Below are 23,528 nucleotides of genomic sequence, written 5' to 3'. Positions count from 1 at the left end.
GTTCCCGGTAGTCGTGTCAAAAACAAAAAGCCTTGAAACAGCCTTAGAAAATTTATTATTTTTATTAATATTAAATTCATGGAGTAGCCTAGAAAAGACCAGAAGTTTCAGTCAGGTGTTGGCACATACACCTCACTTGCGCAGAGCCCTGGGGGTGGGGGGGGGGTGGGAAGGGTAGATTTGAGCCAGTTCATTCTAGCATATTCTCATATAAATACTAAAAACAGTCAGAAGAGGCGAGAGGTGGGCGTGGGCATTGGATTTTGCAAAATACCCTTTGCATGGCTCCTAAACTACTTCCACCTTTCTCGTACAACCAGAGCTCTTTAAAAAACCAACATGGACTTCTTAAGGCACTTTTGCAGAAGCCATTCCCATACATACAGATAGAGTCCCTATACAGATTGCTGCCACGCCACCCGTTTAAAAGCAGAGAGTCTCTTGTGTTTTCTAATAAAATAACAATAGAGTAAGGATAAATGTATATGTTCATAATTATTATTTTTTTCCAAAGTTGCTCCCATCAGCAAAAGGGTATAGCACCATTTCATCTTGGCAATACATAAAAAAAATGTTTTCATAAAAAAAAAATACAGTAGTAAAAAGATTTGAGGTATAACTTAAAAAATACTGGATAATTTTGCTCTAAGTTAAACCGCTTAATTCCCTTCAGTACATATTGCTGGTTGTCTTCATGTAGTTGGGAGAGGGGTCTTTTGCACTCTGTACAATAATATCTTCTCAGCGGGAGTCTCCTTCCAGCTGCCACAGTGGAACTCTCCCCCCCCCGCCCTTTCTTCTGCCCCAAGTACCAGTAGCTTATTTTCTTCCTGCAAAAAGAGAAGCAGCAAGGGTTATCTTGAAGGAAGACAATTCTTAAGGTAAAGAAGATGCAAACTCCTTCCTGTCCCTCCCAGCACTCGCACTCTCTCTCGCGCTCTCTCTCTCTCTCTGTGTGTGTGTGTGTGTGTGTAGAGTTCATAGGCGGTGATATGCCTCTCTGATGGCCAAAAAACCATATTTTCGCTCCTGAACAAAAGACATAAGTTGATGCACTTCTGAAGAGGCCAAAACATTCTGCAAAAAACATCCTGCCCTTGCAGGGTTTTTATAACTTGTTGCAAGGTCCCAGTTTTGGCACCGTTTAGTTTTTAGCTGGATCTTCCTTTTCACTCACTGCCCAGTCAGGGATCCTATCGATGTGCTGAGTTCACAGCACTTTTCTGCTAGGAATCCCACAGAGCCTAGGACTTGCCGATCAGAAGGTCGGCGGTTCGAATCCCCGCAATGGGGTGAGCTCCCATTGCTCTGTCCCTGCTCCTGCCCACCTAGCAGTTTGAAAGCACGTCAAAGTGCAAGCAGATAAATAGGTACTGCTCCAGCGAGAAGGTAAACAGCGTTTCTGTGTGCTCTGGCTTCTGTCATGATGTCCCATCACGCCAGAAGTGGTGTTTCCATGCGCTGCTCTGGTTCGCCAGAAGCAGCTTGGTCATTCTGGCCAAATGACCTGGAAGCTGTACGCTGGCTCTCTCGGCCAATAAAGCAAGATGAGCGCCACAACCCCAGAGTCGGTCACGACTGGACCTAATGGTCAGGGGTCCCTTTACCTTTTTAGAGGTAAATTGCCCTCAGTCCCGATAGGTAGACAGAGACAAGGATTCTGCAGGAATGTTTCATTTGCTATGGCTGTTTCCTGTTCTACTGCACTGTGATGTCAGCAGCAAGAACAGTTTTGCAACAGCCCTGAGAAAAATCACTAAAAAGAAGAATAATTTTCCCAGGGAGCAAAAAATGCTTATGGTTCAGCAACATACATTTCTGGCAAAACCCCAGATCTTACCTCCTGGGCAGTATGGGTGAACGGCTGTTATTCCATAGAGATGTGTTCGCTGTTCTGGAAGATATTCACCTGTAAAAGCACCACTGTCTTTGTTCACAGCTATGACGCCATCCCTGAGCAGAAAATTGGGGAGGGAAAATGGTTTTCATCCGATGCAACATCATTCCTTTAAAAGCAGTGGCTAGCTAGCCTATGCCGAAGTGTGAAAGATCAACAAATTAAGAGACACAATAATGAAAAATGACCCCAACTAATGCAAGACTCTTTTAAAGTGTTGTGAGTGGTCAGAGTTACGTCTGACCCCCTCAACTGGCCCAGGTTCCCCAAACACCAGCAGGTGAGCCATTTTTGAGGCCTCATTCTACAGTTCTTCCCAAGACACATTTCCTGTGCAATGCAGGAGACGACAAACTCTCCCTGCCGTGACTTTTCCACATCCGGAATGGTTGGGCCAAGTGTGTGGGTACCTTCATAGTGCGAGAAGAACATCAACCCAAACTTGTAGGTCACTTAAACTGGAATCAGCTTTATGTTGAAACAGGCTTTTCTCCCAGCCTTTGGGACCTACCTTCTCCAGTCCGTGTGGTAGAAGTGATTGGCATAGCTCACAATGCTGAAGGGATAGTTGAGGTGGTTCTGAATGACGCGGCGCCCTGTCCCGTTAGGCAGTGCACATTCCAGCTTCTTGGTTCCTTTTTCCAAACAAAAAGAGGGAGAGTTAAATTGGGGGCATTCTCTTCCTTGCTCTGGTCCATAATTGCAAATACCGTATTAGCCTGAATATAAGCCACATTTTTTTCGCAATGTAAAAAGTGAAAATGCGGCTTATATTCGCAACCTTACGGAATGCAGCCAGGAGCGCTGGGCAAACAGCGCCAGGAGCGTGGCAAATCGGCGCCTGCCCTGTGTGGAGTCCCCTGTCCTCTGCCCCAAGCCCGGGAAGGGAAAAGGCAATCGGCAACACAGCGCCTGCCCCCCCAGGAGCAGCAAGGAATGGAGTGGCTTATATTTGGGTATTTTGTCTCCTTTTCTTCTCCCGCCTCCAATTTTAAAGCTGCAGCTTATATTTGGGTGCAGCTTATATTCAGGCCAATATGGTAGATGATTCGGGTTGCAGAATTGGGCCGACCTTAAGTGAAAGACTGACTTGCACATCCCACTTTGGGGGGGGGGCACATTGTGAGTGGAGCATTAGCCTAAAAAGACGGGCTGTGGGCAGGAAGCGCCAGAATGCTTATGGGAAGGGGAGGGAGGTGTCTTTAGTTAGGTGATCTGTAACAGGAGACAAGCGTTCCTGAAATACCATTTTCCTAATGCCTGGGACGCAGGTGGCGCTGTGGGTAAAACCTCAGCGCCTAGGACTTGCCGATCGTCAGGTCGGCGGTTCAAATCCCCGCGGTGGGGTGCACTCCCGTTGCTTGGTCCCAGCGCCTGCCAACCTAGCAGTTCAAAAGCACCCCTGGGTGCAAGTAGATAAATAGGGACCGCTTACTAGCAGGAAGGTAAACGGCGTTCTGTGTGCTGTGCTGGCTCACCAGATGCAGCTTGTCATGCTGGCCATGTGACCCGGAAGTGTCTGTGGACAGCGCTGGCCCCCGGCCTCTTAAATGAGATGGGCGCACAACCCTAGAGTCGGACACGACTGGCCCGTACGGGCAGGGGCACCTTTACCTTTAATGGCTGCACATCACCTTTGTGTGTCCCGGGTTATGGTCTGAAGCAGGCTTCCTCAGCCTCGGCCCTCCAGATGTTTTTGGCCTACAACTCCCATGATCCCTAGCTAGCAGGACCAGTGGTCAGGGATTATGGGAATTGCAGTCTCAAAACATCTGGAGGGCCAAGGTTGAGGAAGTCTGGTCTGAAGGTTCACAAAGCCACCACCTTGCTAAGCTAAGCAGCTCCAGGTTTGGTCAATGCTTTGGGTGGATTAGCGCCTGAACGCAATCTGGCTTCCATAATGGAGGGAAATGGGGTATAAATGCAAGGGAACAAAATAAATAAAATATGCCGTACAGTCAGATCCTTTCTGGTTTTTAAGAGCACACTCTCAACCTTTATAGTCAAGGTTTATACACACAGGTTTCAAGGAAATAAATAAGGTTCTGTATGCAGGCAGCCCAATTATATTAACATGAAGTGCAGCCCTGAATGTGGTTGATCTTGACTGTTGGGTCCTTAAAAGCCCCACTGTGATTCCTGACCCCCTCCATTTCTCTCCGCGAAATGCCCCTTACCTGCATCTGCCCAGCAAATCAGTTTGGAGAAGGGGTCGAAGGTCAAGCCGTTGGGCAGCCCAATGTCTTGGTTGACCAAAATCCGCCTGTGTTCCCCAGTCACAGTGGATGTCTCGATTTTGGGCGCTTCGCGGTTCCAATCCGTCCAGTACAGATTCCTGGAGGGAGATCCCAAGAGCAACACGGTTGACTGTGCATCAAAGTGGTTACACAAACAAAGTGAGGCCCGAGATTCGTGTGCCAGCTACTCCCATTATTTCGGGAAGTTCCTTCATCAGCTCTTCCCAGGTAGGGGTCAACAGGTGTCATGGACATCAAACAGGCACACACATACCAGAACCAAACCTACACCGTAATTATTTTATTGGCTTCAACAGAAAAGCTTCTTCCACAAATTACAATGAAGTTTCCTGCATTGCAGGGGGGTTGGGCTGAATGACCTTTGGCGGTCCCTTCCAACTCTATGATTCTGTGACCCTATGGGTGCCTGGGAAAGCTTCTGTGAGCACCTCTTGCACTTGAGGAATTCCTGAGATCTGCACCACTGGCTGACTCACTTTGAGCTTTTGGAAAGAAGGCAAAAATGCTTTTTGCTGTTGTGTTGCCAAACTTCTGGGGATTAATACCTGCTGGTTAGAGTGCTGGTTCTGGCATCAGACTTTTGTTTTGCTTTTTTCCAGTTGTAACAGAAAAAGGGGGGAAACAAATAACGACGGGAACATTTTTTAAAAGGTAAAAAAAGGTAAAGTTAAAGGACCCTGGGACGGTTAAGTCCAGTCAAAGGTGACTATGGGGTTGCGGTGCTCATCTCACTTTTCAGGCTGAGGGAGCTGGTGTTTGACCACACACAGCTTACCAGGTCATGTGGCCAGCAGGACTAAACCGCTTCTGGCGCAACGGGACACTGTGATGGAAAGCAGAGCGCACAGAAATGCTGTTTACTCTCCCGCCGGAGTGGTACCTATTTATCTACTTGCACTGGTGTGCTTTAAAACTGCTAGGTTGGCAGGAGCTGGGAAAGAGCAACGGACGTTCAGTGGGTGGTGCTGTAGTCTAAACCACTGAGCCTCTTGGGCTTGCTGATGAGAAGGTGGGTGGTTCGAAACTTGCTAATATAAGCAGTCTGAATAGGCATCTGAGTGAATTGACAGTGCTGGTGAACTGCTGTAGCTAAGGGAGCAAACACTGAATTGAAAAGCCCCCTGGCTGGATCTCTCCTCTGCCTGTAGCCTCGACTCTCCGATTGCAAGTAAGATGGGGATAATGACAATACTGGCCTACCCTACAGGGTTGTTGTACGGGTAATAAAATAATGAGATTGCCCTTCAAAATAATTACCTGTACAACCCCGTGCATGTCTGCTCAGTGATGATGTGCCGCAATGGGTCAATGGGTCTGGCTGTTACCCAGAAGTCATTCAAACCCACCCAGGGACAGCTGTGGCCAGGATTCCTGCATTGCAGCGGGTTGGACTAGACTGTTGAGATCCCTTCCAACTCTATGATTCTATGATAGAGGGGTTGTTCCATCCCCTTGTTTATTTTGCCCTTTTCTTTTTTTATTGAAGATGTACTGTATTTTTCGGTGTATAAACCCTAACCCTTGTATAAGACGACCCGTATTTTTTTAAACCCCAAATTAAGAAATTTAGCTTTTTGGGGTGGGTGGGGGAGGTCACTTCCACCAGTCGCTCACCCGCCTGCCCACCACTGCCGATTGCTTGCCATAGCCACTGCCAATCGCACACCTCGCCGCAGCTGCCAATCGCCTGCCCGCCTCACCACCACCAATAGCCCACCTGCCCACTTGCTGCAGCTGCCAATCGCCTGTCTCCCTCGCCACAGCCAATCGCCAGCAGGCCTTGCCGCAGCCACCAATCACCCACCCAATCGCCGCTGCCAATCTCCTGCTTGCTACTGCCATTCATCGCACGTCCCCCCTCTGCATTCACTATCTGTATATAAGACGACACCCAATTTTTTTTAGCAAAAACCACTGTCTTATACACGGGAAAATACGGTAAGTTCAGCGTGGCTACTCTCAAGTAGGTGTAAGACTGCAGCCTAAAACCCGCACGAACCCTGGTTCATTTGCGTTTTGCAATCAGTGCAAAGACGGCTGAAGGAGGTGCTCTTCAGATTCTGTCATTTTAACAAAACTACCATATTTTTCACTCCATAAGACGCACCTGACCATAAGATGCACCTAGTTTTTAGAGGAGGAAAACAAGAAAAAAAAATATTCTGAATGAAACAAGGGATGTATGAATTTTGTGGTTTGTGCTGTGGCCACAGACATGTGAGTTTGACAGTGAGTTTGGGGTGGCCCAATGCAAAAATCCTGAGAATTCATGTGGATCCGTGCTTTATAACCACATTTTTGCACCATTGCGGCCCCACAAAACAGTGGGTACGTGGGTTTTTTTGGTGCAGGCTGTAGCCATGGACATGCTATGTGATCTGATGGTGAATTTGGGGTGACCCAATGCAAAAATCCTGAGGATCCATGGGCTTTTACCTCGCCCCTCCCAGGCAGCCTCCGCTAGCATCCCTTATCTACCTCCCTGATCGCTTACCGATCAGCTGCTTCCTTTCAGCACCCCCTTCCCTTTTGTTTGCCTTAGTGTCTTTTCCTTAGCTGGAACAGTTTTTTGCTCCTCCTTTTCTTCTAATTTCTCTCCTCATTGCTTTAGTCTTCCTATCTCCTCTCCTTGCAAGTTTGCTGTCTTTACCTCCCCGCTCCCAGGTAGCCTCCTTTATTGCTAGCGTCCCTTATCTCCCTCCCGATCGCTTGCCGATCATCGGTTTTGTTTTAACACCCCCTTCCCTCTTTCCAAAAAAAAAAGCATGATCTGCTTTTTGCCCCTGGGCAATTCGGCTCCAGGGACCACACATTCGCTCGTGTGTCTTATGGAGCAAAAAATATGGTACTTCAGAAATTTTCCTTCTGCTTCTCTGTGGGGCCTGCCACTCACCCGTGAATGGGATCCACCGCGATGGCACGAGGGTTTACGAGGTCTGTGGCAAAGAGAACGCGGCGCTCTGTGCCGTCCAGCCGGGCACTCTCGATTTTGTCCAAGCCGCTGTCTGTCCAAAACATGGTCCTTCGGAGGTGGTCGATGGCGAGGCCTTCTGGACTCATCAGCCCTGAGGGAGGAGAAGTCCAGAAAAGACTTTGATGGAGGCTCAAGGATTCCTGGACCTCAAAATTTTAAGAAAGGGATACAGCCTGCATGTTCCGTGCTGTTCTGTTTATCATGCTACTTCCAGGTTTCTGGAAGTGAGAAAACCTATAAAAAGCATTATGCACAAGAGCGGTTTGCACAATCCAATAAGGAATTGCGCAATGCAATTCAAAACAGTCACAATTAGAAGGGTTTGGATTTGATATCCCGCTTTATCACTACCCGAATGAGTCTCATAGCAGCTAACAATCTCCTTTCCCTTCCTCCCCCACAACAAACACTCTGTGAGGTGAGTGGGGCTGAGAGACTTCAGAGAAGTGTGACTGGCCCAAGGTTACCCAGCAGCTGCAGGTGGAGGAGCGGGGAAGTGAACCCGGTTCACCAGATTACGATTAATTGCACATTTATTCAACATCCAGTTAAGAATGTTTAGATTAACTAATTCAACAAAACTGATGATCCAGCCTTACCAGATGTTCGAAGCCCGATAGTCTTGCACACCTCGAAGTCCTCCGTGACTCTTGGTGCCCCTCAATGAACATTTCAGAACTGCAGCCTGGCATTTACAAAGCATGCCTCCAACTGCTGCAAAATACCTGATCTGCGCCCCCCACCCCCCGGGCACTGCATGTGATAGGTGCGTCCTGCATCTATCCTGCTTCCTCCAGAACATTCCCTGGACAACGGCAGACTCCCTTGGAGCAAAAATCTGCCAAGTTTCCCTTTTAGGGGAAGTTTCCTGACTTTGCAAATATGAGCAGGGGTGGGGGCGGTATTGCACAACCTCCAACGTGGACTGGGAACCCAGAGGAAGCGAGCCACATACCCGATTCAAGTTTGCCTTTAATGGTAAGGTAAGACTACATTTCCATTCTAGTTACCAATAGCAACAGAAATACATAAAATATAGGGATACTCAAGAATGCAGTATAATTTTTTAAATCCACTTGAATCACTTTATATTAAATTTTGCATGACGTACTGCTTAAAAAAGGGAGGCAGGGGGCACTGTGGTGTAAACCACAGAGCCTAGGACTTGCTGATCAGAAGGTCGGCGGTTCGAATCCCCACAACGGAGTGAGCTCCCGTTGCTCAGTCCCTGCTCCTGCCAACCTAGCAGTTCAAAAGCATGTCAAAGTGCAAGTAGATAAATAGGTACCGCTCCAGCGGGAAGGGAAACGGCGTTTCCGTGCGCTGCTCTGGTTCGCCAGAAGCGGCTTAGTCATGCTGGCCACATGACCTGGAAGCTGTACGCCTGCTCCCTCGGCCAATAAAGCAAGATGAGCGCTGCAACCCCAGAGTCGGTCACGACTGGACCTAATGGTCAGGTGTCCCCAGTGGCGTAGCGTGGGGGGTGCCAGGGGTGCCGGCCGCACCGGGCGCAACATCTGGGGGGTGCGAGTCCAGAGGGAAGGGACAAGTTCCTTCCTCCGCCGGGCTCCCCGCTGCCGCCGCCGCTGCGCTCCACTCACTGCTCGCAGGAGGAGCAGCTGCTGCAGCAGCGCCTACGCCGCCACTGACGCCTGGCCGGGCATGGGCAGCCTCCGCACCCCGATGCCGCCGCCATCCCCTCGGCCCAGCCACAGGCGGCGGCTGCTTCTGCCGACGGGGAGGGAGGAGAGCTCCGAGGGGCCTCGCCGCGCCCTGCGCTCCCCAAAACCCTCCGAGAGGAAGCCGGCGGGCGGGCGAGGGTCTCCCGGCGGAAGGGGGCGCCGCTGGCTCCGGCTCTCAGCGCAAGTCTCAGCTGCGGGGGGGGGGGTCGGGCGAGGACGGAGCGCGGCTGGAAGCCCCCGGACCTGGCCGGGGGGAGGAGAGGCGCTCGCCAAGCCCGGATCTGGAGCGCCTCGGAGCGCGGGCTCCACCTACAGCCCAAGGAGAGGAGGGGGCGGGGAGGCGCCCAAGGGGAGGGGGCTTCGGCTGCCTCGGCCCGCAGGGGCTCCGCAAATAATAAATTTAATAAATTCCTGCTGAGCCTTAAGGGGGGGGTCCTTGGCTCCTTCGCTCGCCCCCAGCCCCAGTGGCGTAGCGTGGGGGGGTGCAGGAGGGCCGGCCGCAACATCTGGGGTGGCGCGCTCGCACTCGAGTGCTAAAATCCACGGGTTGGGGGCGCAAATTACTTGCCTTGCCCCGGGTGCTGACAACCCACGCTACGCCACTGGGTGTCCCTTTACCTTTACGTTACTGCTTAAAAAACAAGAAATTTTCACATACCCGATTGGATAATCGTCTCTGGTTCTGCCCCTTGTTCCAGACTTGCCCGGCTTATGGTCCTCCCGGCAACATCCGTCCAGTACATCATCTTCTCCCTGCAGTCGTAATCAATCCCCACCACGATGGAACCCTAGAGGGGGCATATACACAGACATTGAGGCAGGACCATTTCGCAGCTTCCAAGAAACCCGGTCGCTATTTCCTGCTTCCGGCACTTACAAGGAACCACCTGCTTGCTAGATGAGTTGTCAAGAACTGATTGCACTGGTTTAATTTAGCAGCCATTGCGAAAAACCCTGAATATGAACACTCTTCAGAAACTGGGTTTTGCCCCTCTAACCCCTCTAAGTCTGGGCTTGGGCCAAACAAAAGCAATGGTTAAGCAAAGAATTATAGACACCGAGAAACAACAGGACTGCTTAAGGTGCCGTGACTACAAAATTGTAGAAATCGAGAGAGATATAGCTGCACCAGCAGCATGTCTCTTTTTTCTTGTATCCAAAAATGCAAAAAGGGCTTTTACACTTGCCCTCGCCGGTCTTGGAAGGATCCTTTAAAAAAGTCCCATATGACCAGAGAATTTGCACCTGTCCATTGGGGGATATAGGAAGCCCTGAACACATATTTTTTAGATGTCCCTTTTACGATAAGGCACTTAGAGAAACCATTGACCCCCTGCTGGTGAGGCTTGCGGACCTCCCGGTAAAGCAAAAATTCGATTAAACATTAAAAGCTTCCCTAAAGAGGGCTGCCTTCAGATGTCTTCTAAATGTCAGGTAGTTGTTTATCTCTTTGACATCTGATGAGAGGACGTTCCACAGGGAGGGCGCCACTACCAAGAAGGCCCTCTGCCTGGTTCCCTGTAACTTGGCTTCTTGCAGAGAGGGACCCGCCAGAGGGCCCTCGGAGCTGGACCTCAGTGTCCGGGCAGAACGATGGGGGTGGAGATACTCCTTCAGGTCTACTGGGCCGAGGCCGTTTAGGGCTTTAAAGGTCAGCACCAACACTTTGAATTGTGCTCAGAAATGTACTGGGAGCCAATGTAGGTCTTTCAGGACCGTATTATGTGGTCTTGGCAGCCGCTCCTAGTCACCAGTCTGGCTGCCGCATTCTGGATTAGTTGTAGTTTCCGGGTCACCTTCAAAGGTAGCCTCACATAGAGCGCATTGCAGTAGTGCAAGGGGGAGATAACTAGATCATGCACCTACATTCTCTATCTTCCTACGTTCGGCTTCATTACATGTCTGCAAGTTCTGGCATTATGAGAGATGGGGGGGGGGACTTTTCTCTATCCACCTTCGTGCATGAGTTTATGAACTTTGGCCCAAAGGTTCTGAATGCCACTAATGCACAATAAATCCACTTGCTTAATTATTTTTGGATAGCCTGTGTCTGTCCACTCCCTGCTGCGTTTTGTTTGTTTGGGGGCAGGGGGGAGCACCCTGGAAAGAGCCCTGCCACAGGATCAGGCCAGTGACTCTTCTAATCCAGCGTCCCGATCCCACAATGCCCAACCAGATGCCCCAATCATAGCTGTCAACTTTTCCCTTTTCTCACGAGGAATCCTATTCAGAATATGGGAATTTTGCTTAAAAAGGGGAAAACGTTGACAGCTATGGCCCCAACTGGTAATCAGATGCGTCCCAGCTCCGACAGTGGAGCACTTTAGGTATCCTTTCTCAGGCACCAAAATGTCCCGGCTCAGCCCTGCAAATAACTTCAAAAACATCAGCACCTTTAACCAACCAATTCCGTCTATTCTGTCCGCCCCCCTCAACACACATATACACAGTTTCTTTGGAAACTTTCTGTTTGAGAGCAAGAAAAGTGTTTAAATGAGTCCACAATCTCCAGAGAGCTGCATCTTCGGGAAAAACTTTTGCTCAACTGGTGATATTCTTCCCCACGGAAACTCTGGAGGTCCTCCTCTCTCTCTCTGCCTGTTTTGATTTTCTGCGAATTTGCTAGATTCCCCACTGGGCTGGGGTTTTGTTTTATTTCACGTTTAAGTGCTCTCTCTCTGACCATGAAGAGGTGGTCTGGAGGACAGCGGCCTTTCGCCGAAAACAAACCACCACCCCCAGTAGTTTCCTGGAAGCTTTGTTTGCCAACACTTCTTGGCTGGGAGCTCCTTAAAAATCTGGGCAAATAATATTAACCGTTTGAGATGGGAGGAATAGTCTCTGAGAGGGGAGCTTCAGAGCAGTACTTTAAGGCACAGGAGAGTTTGAGGAAGGAAGGGGAAATGGATCCCAGACCTTTTCCCATGGTGGGACCAGAACCCAATTTTGAACGCTGTGCGTCAGTGAGACAACTTTCACTGTGAAATCTGTCTGTCTCTGTTTTCTTCATTTTAACAGCTTTCAAGGGCATGTACTCAAAAAGGATTTAAGTTGTGAAACATATTGGGGGGTGTTGCAGGAATTTATGTATAGGTTGGGGGGGTTGCCCCTCCATAATAATAATAATAATAATAATAATAATAATAATAATAATAATAATAATTTATTATTTATACCCCGCCCATCTGGCTGGGCCTCCCCAACCACTTTGGGCGGCTTCCATAAAAACCAAAAATACAGTAAAATAACACACGTTAAAAACTTCCCTGAACAGGGCTGCCTTAAGATGTCTTCTGAATGTCAGGTAGTTGTTTATCGCTTTGACATCTGATGGGAGGGCTTTCCACAGGGCGGGCGCCACCACCAATAAGGCCCTCTGCCTGGTTCCCTGTAGCTTTGCTTCTCGCAGTGAGGGAACTGCCAGAAGGCCCTCAGCGCTGGACCTCAGCGTCTGGGCAGAACGATGGGGGTGGAGACGCTCCTTCAGGTATACTGGACCGAGGCCATTTAGGGCTTTCAAGGTCAGCACCAACACTTTGAATTGTGCTCGGAAACATATTGGGAGCCAATGTAGGTCTTTCAGGACCGGTGTTATGTGGTCTCGGCAGATATCATGCACATCCAGCCTCATCAAAACACCTCATCACAGTTTCTTCCTATCTGTTCAAAGGGCCTTTGCTGCACGATACCCAATGTATCGAGGGAACCATCAGAAGGCAGATCTGCACTCAGCCAGGGAGTTCACTGACCACAGCATTCTAGATCCTTTCCACCTCCAGGGATGTGGGCGGCAGGTTGGGGAATCCTGCATTGCTGCGCACAGCTTCGGGGTTAGCCTGCCCCTGCTCCCCACATGTGGTCTTTTGACATGGGAAGAGCCACCCATTCTTCCTTTGCCCCCCACCCCACCCTCGCCCCCAGGAAAAATACTTTACATGCAGGGATAGCAGGGTCTTCGCTCCCTCCTTATGAAGCCTGGTGCCGTTCAGAGGCAGGTAGCCAATTTGCTGGCCCTGGGCGTACAGCAGGAACGTCCCAGCCGAGGGGGGACTGACGTCGGGGCGCGGAGAGGGGCGGACGGTCGGAGGGGCGACGCTGGGCAGGCCTGCGGGAGAATCGAAGAGTTGGAAGGTATCATCTAGTCAACCCCCTGCAATGCAGGAATACGTAGCTGTCCCATACGGGGATCAAACCTGCAACCTTGGAGCTATCAGCACCGCGCTCTAACCAGCTGAGCCACCCAGGTGGAGAGGCAAAAGGTGTGACATGGCTCAGAGATGGTACCCAAAGGACTGTGCGTGTTCTTACTGCCTACCCAACGAGATTGCTTGATGGGGCTTCCCTGCACAGCCCCTGCCCCTTTCTTCCGATTCAGGGTGGGGGGTGCAAGAGGGTCTTTTCTATACCAGTCTTACCTGCCACTTTCCCCACCCTCTTATCTGCTTTTAAAAATTAGCATCGGCTATACCCTCTGGAACTCCCTGCCTCTTGACACCCTTTTACTCCTTTTGGCACCTGCTAAAAACGTTTCTGCTTGGACAAGCCTGCCCAGATACTTAGCATGCTGGCGTGTTTTTTATTCTATCGCTCTTTTGAAATTAACGCCGCAACTGTTTTCACTAACAATCTCGCTGTGTGGTTCTTTTTTGCAAACGACTTGGCGGTTTTCCACAGTCAAGCGGGATATAAAATTGGTGTGTTAAGTAAGTAAGTACCGTATTTTTCCGTGTACAGTGGTACCTCGGGTTAAGTTCTTAATTTGTTCCGGAGGCCCATTCTTAACCTGAAACTGTTCTTAACCTGAAGCACCACTTTAGCTAATGGGGCCTCCTCCTGCTGCCTCGCCACCGGAGCACGAGTTCTGTTCTCATCCTGAAGCAAAGTTCTTAACCCGAGGTACTATTTCTGGGTTACTGGAGTCTGTAACCTGAAGTGTATGTAACCTGAAGCGTCTGTAACTCCAGGTACCATTGTATAAGACTAGGTTTTTCCCCTACAAAATTATCTCAAAAATTAGGGGGCATCTTATACAGTGGTACCTTGGGATACAGATGCTTCAGGTTAGACTCCGCTAACCCAGAAATATTACCTTGGATTAAGAACTTTGCTTCAGGATGAGAACAGAAATTACGCCGCGGCGGCAGTGGGAGGCCCCATTAGCTAAAGTGGTGCTTCAGGTTAAGAACAGATTCAGGTTAAGAATGGACCTCCAGAATGAATTAAGTACGTAACCAGAAGTAACACTGTGCATGGATACATCTCTCCCCCCCCAACTTTCTCAAATCTGAGTCCCCAAAAGTAGGGGGTGTCTTATAGATGGAAAAATATGGTAAGTTAAAAATAAATGTGGCCCCCATAACGTTGAATAGAAGGGAATGTGGACCTTGGCTGGGAAAAAAATTCCCCAGCCTTACAGGATTTCCTTCCTTGGCTCCACCATGCCCATCCCTGTGTCTTCTGCCACGGAGCCCCTTTCCGTCCCCAAACAGCCATGCAGCCTGTGTTCTGCCAAGCCACCTCCCCTGAAGGCTTTGCAGAGAATTGCTTCTGACGCCATAGCACTTACACGCGGGGGGGACTCCAGGCTCCGACCTCGTCCCTTGGACCTCGCGTCCATGCTCGTCCACACACCAGCAGTAGCCGCTGTTCCCGTGGCACTGCAAGGGGGTGAATTCGCCCAGGGTGTCGCACTGGGGCACGTACTGGTCGCCCCTCGGGCTGCCCCCGTAGTGCTCTAGAAGACTCTGCCTCCAACGTTCGCACATGGTCTGCGGCCTCTGGGTGGGCTCTGAAGGATGAACGAAAAACCCAAGAGGGTGTAAATCAGTGTTTCTCAAACTTGGGTCCCTGGCTGTTGTTGGACTACAACTCCCATCATCGCTAGCTAGCAGGACGAGTGGTCAGGGATGATGGGAATCGTAGTCCTACAACAGTTGGAGACCCAAGTCTGAGAGATGCTAGTTTTAAGTGACCCACACCAAGGTTTGAAAACCTGTAAAGAAAGAGAAATACCGGAACGCCAGGTTTTCCCAAAACCCAGATTCCACCCCCATCGCCACTGAAGTCTTGCATCCAAATCTAGCAGATCTTAAACCTGGTGGCACCGTAAACTTAGCAGATATTACAGAATCAGGACCCAGCAGTCATTCCTCCTCTGGTGAATACCTACTTTTGTATTTCTATATTGCAAATCGCCCTGGGATCCCGGGATGAAGGGCAGTCTAGAAATTTAACACATCAAATACCGTATTTTTCGCTCTATAACACGCATCTGACCATAGCACGCACATCATTTTTAGAGGAGGAAAACAAGGGAAAAAACATTCTGAATGAAACAGTGGATGTATCATTTTTGTGCTTCATGCTGTGGCCACAGACATGTGATCTGATGGTGAATTTGGGGTGACCCAATGCAAAGATCCTGAGGATCCATGTGGATCCATGCTTTTTAACCACGTTTTTGCACCATTGCAGCCCCAGGCAACAGTGGGTGCGTGATTTTTTTGGTGCAGGCTGTAGCCATGGACATGCTATGTGATCTGATGGTGAATTTGGGGTGACCCAATGCAAAGATCCTGAGGATCCATGTGGATCCATGCTTTTTAACCACGTTTTTGCACCATTGCAGCCCCAGGCAACAGTGGGTGCGTGATTTTTTTGGTGCAGGCTGTAGCCATGGACATGCTATGTGATCTGATGGTGAATTTGGGGTGACCCAATGCAAAGATCCTGAGGATCCATGTGGATTTATGCTTTGTAACCACATTTTAAGTGGGGAGCGAGGGAAAAACAAAGAAGGGACATGAGAGTGGTGTGCAGAGAAGCAGCTGGCTAAGAATGCAGGAGAGGGATTTAACGGGAGGGAGGAAAGAAAGGCAAAAGTTTCCCCCCACCCAAGCCAGCCATCTCTCTCTCTCTCTCTCTCTCTCTCTCTCTCTCTCTCTCTCTCTCTCCCCCTCCCTCCCTCCCTCCCTTTCTCTCTCTCCCTCCCTCCCTTTCTCTCTCTCCCTCCCCCTCTCTCTCTCCCTCTCCCCCAGCAGCACCTGAGCACAGAGACCACACGCTGCTTTCCCCTCAGCTTGCCTGGAGGGGAGGGGCTTTCCCTGCTCTTTGTTCCGTTTCAGCAAACACAGCAACGAAACAGAGAAGGGTGGGCAGTAAGACCCTGAGGCAGAACGCAGGAAAGCAGCCGCTTCCTCTCTTCAGGTTTCCCTTCTCCGTGAAGCGCGATTTGATTTTTGCCTGATTTTTCGGCTCCAGGGATCACACATTCGCTCTATAACACGCACAGACATTTCCCCTCCCTTTTTAGGAGAAAAAATCTGCGTGTTATAGAGGGAAAAATACGGTAATAATAATAATAATAATAATAATAATAATAATAATAATAATGATGTCCTCTGCCCTGCCCACATTTAACTTGGTGGTGTTTCAACCAGGTGTCTCCAAGCTCAAACTGTGCAAGTTAAATGCTGATGGACAGCTTTCAAAAGCATTGGAGATGCTCACATGCCTTCAGGCAAGTTCCTAGACCATGGATAGGCAAACTAAGGCCCAGGGGTCGGATCCAGCCCAATCGCCTTCTGTTTTTGTTTGTTTTCCATATATATATATAAAGAAGAAGAAGAGGAGGAGGAGGAGGAGGAGTTTGGATTTGATATCCCGCCTTTCACTCCCTTTAAGGAGTCTCAAAGCGGCTAACATTCCCCTTTCCCTTCCTTCCCCACAACAAACACTCTGTGAAGTGAGTGGGGCTGAGAGACTTCAGAGAAGTGTGACTGGCCCAAGGTCACCCAGCAGCTGCATGTGGAGGAGCGGAGACGCGAACCCGGTTCCCCAGATTACGAGACTACCACTCTTAACCACTACACCACACTGGCTCTCAATACACACAGACACACACACACATATATATATATATATATACACATACACACACACACACACACACACACACACATATATATACTTATCATATAACATATTTTCTTATCTTATACTACTACTTATCAAACCTTTATTAGGCATTATACAAATAAAACCATAAAAGAGAAAATAAGGTATAAAAGCCTTGAAATATATATAAAAAGGCTGCAGTTGGCTACATACATATATATATATATACGTCTAGAATCAGTGGTTTTCCTTGTTAACCTGCTCCTTGGAGGACTGCTACCAAAAACTCGGCTACCCCCGCCGTTACCCTTTGGTCAGCGTCGGATAGGTAGAGTCCCACACATTCACCTTGCTGGGGTTCCAGACCAGCCGAAAGAGGGGACAGCACGCGTTGACGGAGCGTACTGTGCAGTGGGCAATGAAAGAGAATATGCTCAACAGTGTCCGGGACATTCATAGAACATCTGCAGAATCTCTTGTTCCTAGGAACGTTTTGGTATCTTCCCCTGACAAATGCTGAGGGAAAAACATTCAAACGGGCCAGCATAAAAGCCCTACGTTGGGCTGGAATTATTAATTTAGTGACGTAATTGGCTCTGCTATCTAAGATATTTAAATCATAGAATATGGGGGAGCAAATTTTGTTTACAGCTGCCATAATATTTTGTCTCTCGACATCCTTTAGTCTAGTTAGAATATTATGAAAAATGTATTGCTCATTAGAATTGTACAGGGGCTCCAGCTCGATACCTAAAGATTCAATCTTTTTTTCGAGGTGCTGATACCAACTTGATTTATAGGAGTCTTTGAGCAAATCAGCGAGCAGACTTGATGGAGGGCAGCGAAAGTGGCAGCGTAACCAGTACTTTATTGAGGTGGACCATGCCCAATATTCCATTGTGTGTATGCCTATTTCTGCACACATTGTTTCATATTTGATCACAGCTGGGAGTCCAAGAATACGTCTCAGGAAGCTGGAATGAATCTTTTTTAAATCACTGTTATATGCTTGGACCCATAGCGGGATTCCATAGAGTATCTGGGATTGCACTTTTGTTTGAAATATCTGAATGGCCGCAGGAATGAATTGATTACCTTTCTGATAATAAAAGCGGGCAACTGCTGATAAGGTGCACTTTGCCTGTTTTATGGCATTTGTGCGATGGGTAGCCCACCCTAAATTGCTCTGGAATAAGATTCCCAGATACCTATAGATTTTCACTTGTTGGATTTCTTGCCCTCTTATTTTCCATTTCTCTAATTTCCGACCATTCGAGAAGACCAAAATTTTTGTCTTCTCATAATTTATAGAGAGTTTGTTACATTCGCAGTAAAGGATCAGTGAAGATATAAGACGTTTCAGACCCAAGCTCGTTAGTGATAGTAGGACAGCATCGTCTGCGTATAATAAGAGAGGAACTGGTTTCTGATTAAGTTTAGGGGCATGTGATTCTATTTTTTGAAGGTAATCTGGCAAGTCTGATAAGAATAAGTTAAATAGAAAGGGGGCAAGAATACACCCTTGTTTTACCCCTTTCGTGTTTGGGATGTCTGATGAAAGGTGACCTTTGGTGTTGAGTTTGACTTGACAGGTATTGGAAGAGTGTAGATTTTGCATTAGAATCAATAAGCGCTGATCAATTTTTAATTCTGCGAGTTTCCTCCACAGCTTTGGGCGGTCAATTGAGTCGAATGCACCACGAAAATCTACAAATGCAGCGTATATCTTAGATTGCCTTTGGGATCTGTATTTTTCAACCAGATGCATAAGTATAAGGCAGTGGTCTAGTGTAGAGCAACCTTTGGAGAAACCTATTTGTTCTTTCCCTGGTAAGTTTAGATTTTTCATCCAGGTAAGAAGTTTAGATAAGAGGTGCTTAGCGTAGATTTTCCCTATCACTGATAGTAGGCTTATCGGTCTATAATTCCTTGGTTCTTTTGGGTCGCCATTTTTAAAGATTGGAATAATTATTGATTTTAGCCATATCTCAGGTATGATCCCGTATTTATCTATAAGAGTAAACAGTTGAGCTAAGGGTTCTGCCCACCAATCTATATAGGTCTTAAATAATTCTATTGGTAGACCGTCTGGCCCAGGAGATTTCCCCGATTTGAAATTTTTAACTATCGCTCTAATTTCCTCTTCCTCTACCCTTGGCCACTCTTGGAGTTTATTAATTTTGTTTTTAGTGGTTTCATTTCCTTTAAGTTCACTGTGTAGATTGTTAAATACAGATGTAAAGTATTGGGACCATTTGGATTCTGCAATTGGTGGTAGAGTTAGTTGATTTTCGGCTTTCAATCCTCCGTACACTAGGTTCCAGAACGCTTTGTTGTTTTTACTTTGAATTGAGTCGAATAATTGTAGCCATTTTTGGGTTGCGTATTTCTGTTTCTTTTCGGCCAGCATGTAGTGATATTTTCTTTTTTCATCAAGATAAGAGGGCTCTAGTTTAGTGCGGTTATTTTTAAATGTTTGGCGCAGTTTTCTTTTTAGCTGGAAACATTCATCGTCAAACCAAGGGCTAGCGCTATGTTTAAGTACCCAAACTTTAGGTGGAGTACTAAGCTCTACAAACATTTGGAAGATTTCATTATAAATTTTCGGAATATCACTGTAGAAATTAGTAGACTTTAAGTTGGATAATACTTGTTTTCTCAGGTTGGCTGTAAGTTTTTGCCCCACTGCTGCACTCATTTCCTGGGACCATTTTAATTGGGTCATTTGTTTGTATTGAGAAGGTTCTATGATATTGTACTTAGTTATTTTGATTTCGTCCTTTAAGTTAATAGACAACGATAATGGCTGATGGTCGCTTTCAGTACGCCTTCCAATTTTGAAGTCCATGATCGAATTTATAATATTATAAGGGACAAGAATATAGTCGATGACACTGCATCCTCGGGGGGAGAAGTATGTAAACTCCCCGCTTCTATCGCCTTTTGTTGAACCGTTCACAATCTGCAAATTAAAGTTGTTACATAATTCAAGTAGGCGTAAGCCTTCGTTGTTTACAACCCTGTCTCTGGAGAATCGTCCTATTTTCAGGGCATATGCAATATCATTATCAGTATTCCAATTTAGTTTGTTACATAGTTGTTCGTTGTTGGTTCCCACTCTGGCATTAAAATCACCTGCTATTATCAGTGAGGCATTTGGGTATTCATCGGTCAAATTTTCTATATAGAAGGTTAGTTGTGACCAATTTTCACTGCTGCTGTTGTTTTTGGTTGGGGGGATATAGACATTTAGAAGTAGCAGAGAATCTTTTTTTGGGTTAAAAGTAGAGCTTGTGCAAGTGGTAAGCATTTTTCTAGTTGCTTGATTTCAAACCCTAAGTTGTCTTTGATCATACAACAGAACCCTGCTTTCGGCCGGCCCTTCGTGTTTGTTTTCAGTGCGGGTTTCGTATAGGAGGTGAATCCATTAATTTTAATATCTCTAGTTGACCATGTTTCTTGTAGAAGTATTAATTCAAAATCTTTAAAAAAGTTCATTAGGTCTGGGTCTCCGTCTTTGTTTCCCCACCCTGCGATATTCCAGGACAGCAAGCGTAAGATCCGTTTTTGAGTTGGAGGCTGGTTGACAGCATTTAGTCATTCTAGTTCTGTCATTAAGTCCAGCGAGGGATTTTGTCTTGTGCAGATACAGCCATTTGTCGCTGCTTTCGGTGGGGAACATAATGGTGGTTCTTTTAGATTCTTTTTTAAAGTGCGGGAAATTAAAATTTCCTCCCTTTCTTGATTTTCTTCCTTAACTGTTCCTTGTTCCTGAGAGATTTCTGTGGTTGGTGGGCTATTATGGACAGTAGGACTGTTTTCAGTCTCTACTTCCATTTCTTCGGCCTCATTTGGTGTTGAGCTCAGTGTGCCAGGTCTGTTGGAGGTCATCTTTTGTTCGGCAATGTTAGAGTCCTCTGTAGTACTTAAATAAAGGGTACCTATTTCGTTTGGAGCTAGTATTTGATATCTCAGCCAGGAATTTGTGGTCTCATTACTGGAGTTTTTCCTTGCCATTTCACATTTTAGAGGCGGCTGGATTTGAAGCTCTGCGTCTATGCATTTGAAAGTTCCATTAGTAGCTCTCTTTTTGACTATGCATTTTGGGGAAAAGGCTGGTAAGTGTAAAGTTTGATTGTGTATTGTTTCTACTGCATTTTGTTGACCTTGTTGGTGAATTTCGGTCAATCTGGCCTGTAGTTTCGTCAATTTACTGAGTATGTTTATTTGTTCTTTATCTGGTAGCTTGGTAAAGTTACTCAGCAGATCTTCTTCTTCTGGGACTGTCCAGTCTATTGTGTCAAGGGCGAGGTTGTTATTTGATGCTACAGTCGCATAGTTTGGGAGCTTGGATTTTTCTTGCGTGATTTCCCGGGTAGCTGGCTGCGGTTTCTCCCATCTACTGGGTTCTTCCACGGGGGTAGGGCAGATGTCGGCTTCTGGTGGAATGGCCTTGTTCATCTTGTTCTGTCTTTTAGATGCAATCAATGGTCTGGGTGATATGTCTTCAAAGTGTCGGCGCGGAAAAATTCCTTTCTGGGCTAAATGAGCCTTTTCTCTTAGGATTTTGGTTGGAATTCTATGACTACCAAATCTTAGTAGTACTTTTTTAGAATATCCATCGTTAGTGAGCCTCTTGACTGCTTTTAAGTCAATGCTTCCGTCCTCGAGGCCAAGGAGCAGATTTAAATGATGTCTGGCCCAGAAAGATGACTCCCAGTAAGGTAGGGGTCCTCTATATGGAAAAATATGGAGAACAATCTCACATGGCCTCAGTATCAGGTTGATTGAGTGTGGGGGGCTTCCTCTGGTTTTTGGTTGGTTTAGAGGTATAAATTTGTATTTGTTCTGTTTATCTCCCGGGCTTGTTAAGGATGGCAAAAAGGGAGTGAGTTGCCTCCTTTCATCTGGGTTATCCAGCTTCTTGGAGATGTTTTGTAATTGTTCAAAGATTTTTTGAACTGTTTGAGCAGTCAATAGGCAGCATTCCTCCAGCAGTTCCACCTTTCTATCAATTAGTGCTTGTGCCTCGGTTATGGGAGTAGTAGCCTTGTCCTCATTTATTCCTAGGGATATCTCTTCAATTGTCTTTCCATGTAAAGAGTTGAGGAAGGTTTTGGGAGGAGATAAGTGCTGTTTTTGAGGTAGCAGGTAATTATCTAGATTGCTCTGTTTGAAACCGGAGGGCTCTGTGTCAGTTTCTGTATCAAGACACCTGAGTCTTTTGGCTCTTCTCATTACTAGATTCTTCTTAAATCAATGAGGTCAGACTTCTAAATAGAGTGATAAAGTGCTAAAGTTCTCAGGTCGCGGTCTCGTTCAATTCTCATTCAGTCCTGGCTGGGCTGCTGCGAGGAGTTTAAAACTGGGTCCAATTATAGCCTTCCTTTGAAGTACCCCCCCCCCCCGTTCTTCTCAGTTTGTTAGAACAACTGAGATGTTTGGGGGCCCATGAAGTTAGAGGTGGTGGGAAAAGTTTGTGGTTTTATGAATTTGTAGTTTTTAGGGTTAAAAGCCCATTAGAAGTCCTTAAGGATCCTTGGAATAAGTTTGTCACGAGGAGTCAACGAGAAACTGGGAGGGAGTGCCTTAATGCCCGGGAGGGAATGTCTGAGAGCCTTCGTTAAAAACTTCTTTAGCTTCATTAAGTCCCGGCACCGAGGAGGATAAGATAAGATGAGATGTTCAAAAGCACAGCGAAATAGTGAAAGGAGATAAAATCCAAAAGGGGGAGGAGAGCCGGCAACATTTAGTTAAAAGATCTCTTTTGAGCTCCGATAAGAGCGTCTTACCTCGGCGCCATCTTCTTTTTCCTTATCTTATACAATGTTTTGGACTTCCATCAACCACATCTGAAGATTTTTCAATCTTTATCACTTAATCTACATTTCTTAATTTCCCTATTACTTTTAATTGTCCTTAACCAACAGCCCAATCGCCTTCTCAATCCGGCCCATGGACGGTCCGGCAATCAGCGTGTTTTTACATGAGTAGAATGTGTCCTTTTATTTAAAATGCACCTCTGGGTTATTTGTGGGGCATAGGAATTCCTTCTTCTTCTTTTCAAAATATAGTCCGGCCCCCAACAAGGTCTAAGGGACAGTGGACCGGCCCCCTACTTTAAAAGTTTGCTGGCCCCTGTCCTAGACCCCGAGAGGAACAGCACCCAGCCTTGTTTCCCCCGGATTTTTTAGCATAGCAAAGGACAGACGAGGCACTAACCTGGAGCCCTGCAAGTTGGCCGGGAAGTCGACGGCGGCACCCGGCTGCCGGGAATCTCCTTGCCATCTGTGTCCACGCACCAGCAATACCCGGTGCTGCTGTGGCATTGCAGTGGCCTGTAGTTCCCCTGGTCATCACACTCGGGTATGTGCGGGGCCCCAGGGAAGGAAGCGCCTCGCTGGCTGGCATACAGCCGCTCGTGTTCACAGCGGGTCATCCTCTGCACACCCCCTGCCGGCCGGGAGAAAGAATAATAGAATTGTAGAGTCGGAAGGGACCCACAAGGGTCATCTAGCCCAGCCCTCTGCAATGCAGGAATCTCAGCTAAAGCATCCATGACAGATGGCCGCCCAACCTCTGCTGAAAAGCCTGGTGCCTTAGGCTTCCTCTTAATGATGTCTCCAAGATATCTGAAATATCGGGGTACAATCCCACTAGAGTTGGCATATAGTGTGATAAGCTGATATATCACAAAAAGTGTTGAGGGTTTTGAGTTTTTTTGGCAGAGTTTTGCCCAAAGGTGTTGAGCTTTCTTGGCAAAATCGCAAAAAAAATATAAAAAGTTTTGGAGCTATTTTTATTTTTAAGGTAAATTGTCA

At 47.3% G+C, this 23,528-nt stretch overlaps 1 protein-coding gene across 1 annotated transcript in view; it reads right to left on the bottom strand.

Moving 5' to 3' along the window:
- Positions 1–43: 43 nt before the first annotated feature.
- Positions 44–23,528, bottom strand: part of NID2 (nidogen 2) — an 83,136-nt gene continuing 59,651 nt past the window's right edge. Inside the window, exons 13-21 of the mRNA XM_083731144.1 lie at positions 22,930–23,160; positions 14,378–14,599; positions 12,747–12,916; positions 9,470–9,599; positions 7,049–7,220; positions 4,075–4,232; positions 2,409–2,532; positions 1,841–1,953; positions 44–830 (exon numbers count right to left, since the gene is read on the bottom strand). Coding sequence (XP_083587270.1) covers positions 820–830; positions 1,841–1,953; positions 2,409–2,532; positions 4,075–4,232; positions 7,049–7,220; positions 9,470–9,599; positions 12,747–12,916; positions 14,378–14,599; positions 22,930–23,160 — 1,331 coding nt within the window. The 3' untranslated portion in view covers positions 44–819. The remainder of the gene's footprint in view (positions 831–1,840; positions 1,954–2,408; positions 2,533–4,074; positions 4,233–7,048; positions 7,221–9,469; positions 9,600–12,746; positions 12,917–14,377; positions 14,600–22,929; positions 23,161–23,528) is intronic.

This window comes from Podarcis gaigeae, assembly GCF_964106915.1.
Source record: "Podarcis gaigeae genome assembly, chromosome: 1".
NCBI classification, from domain to species: Eukaryota; Metazoa; Chordata; class Lepidosauria; order Squamata; family Lacertidae; genus Podarcis; species Podarcis gaigeae.
This window is presented reverse-complemented; position numbering and strand designations above follow the sequence as displayed.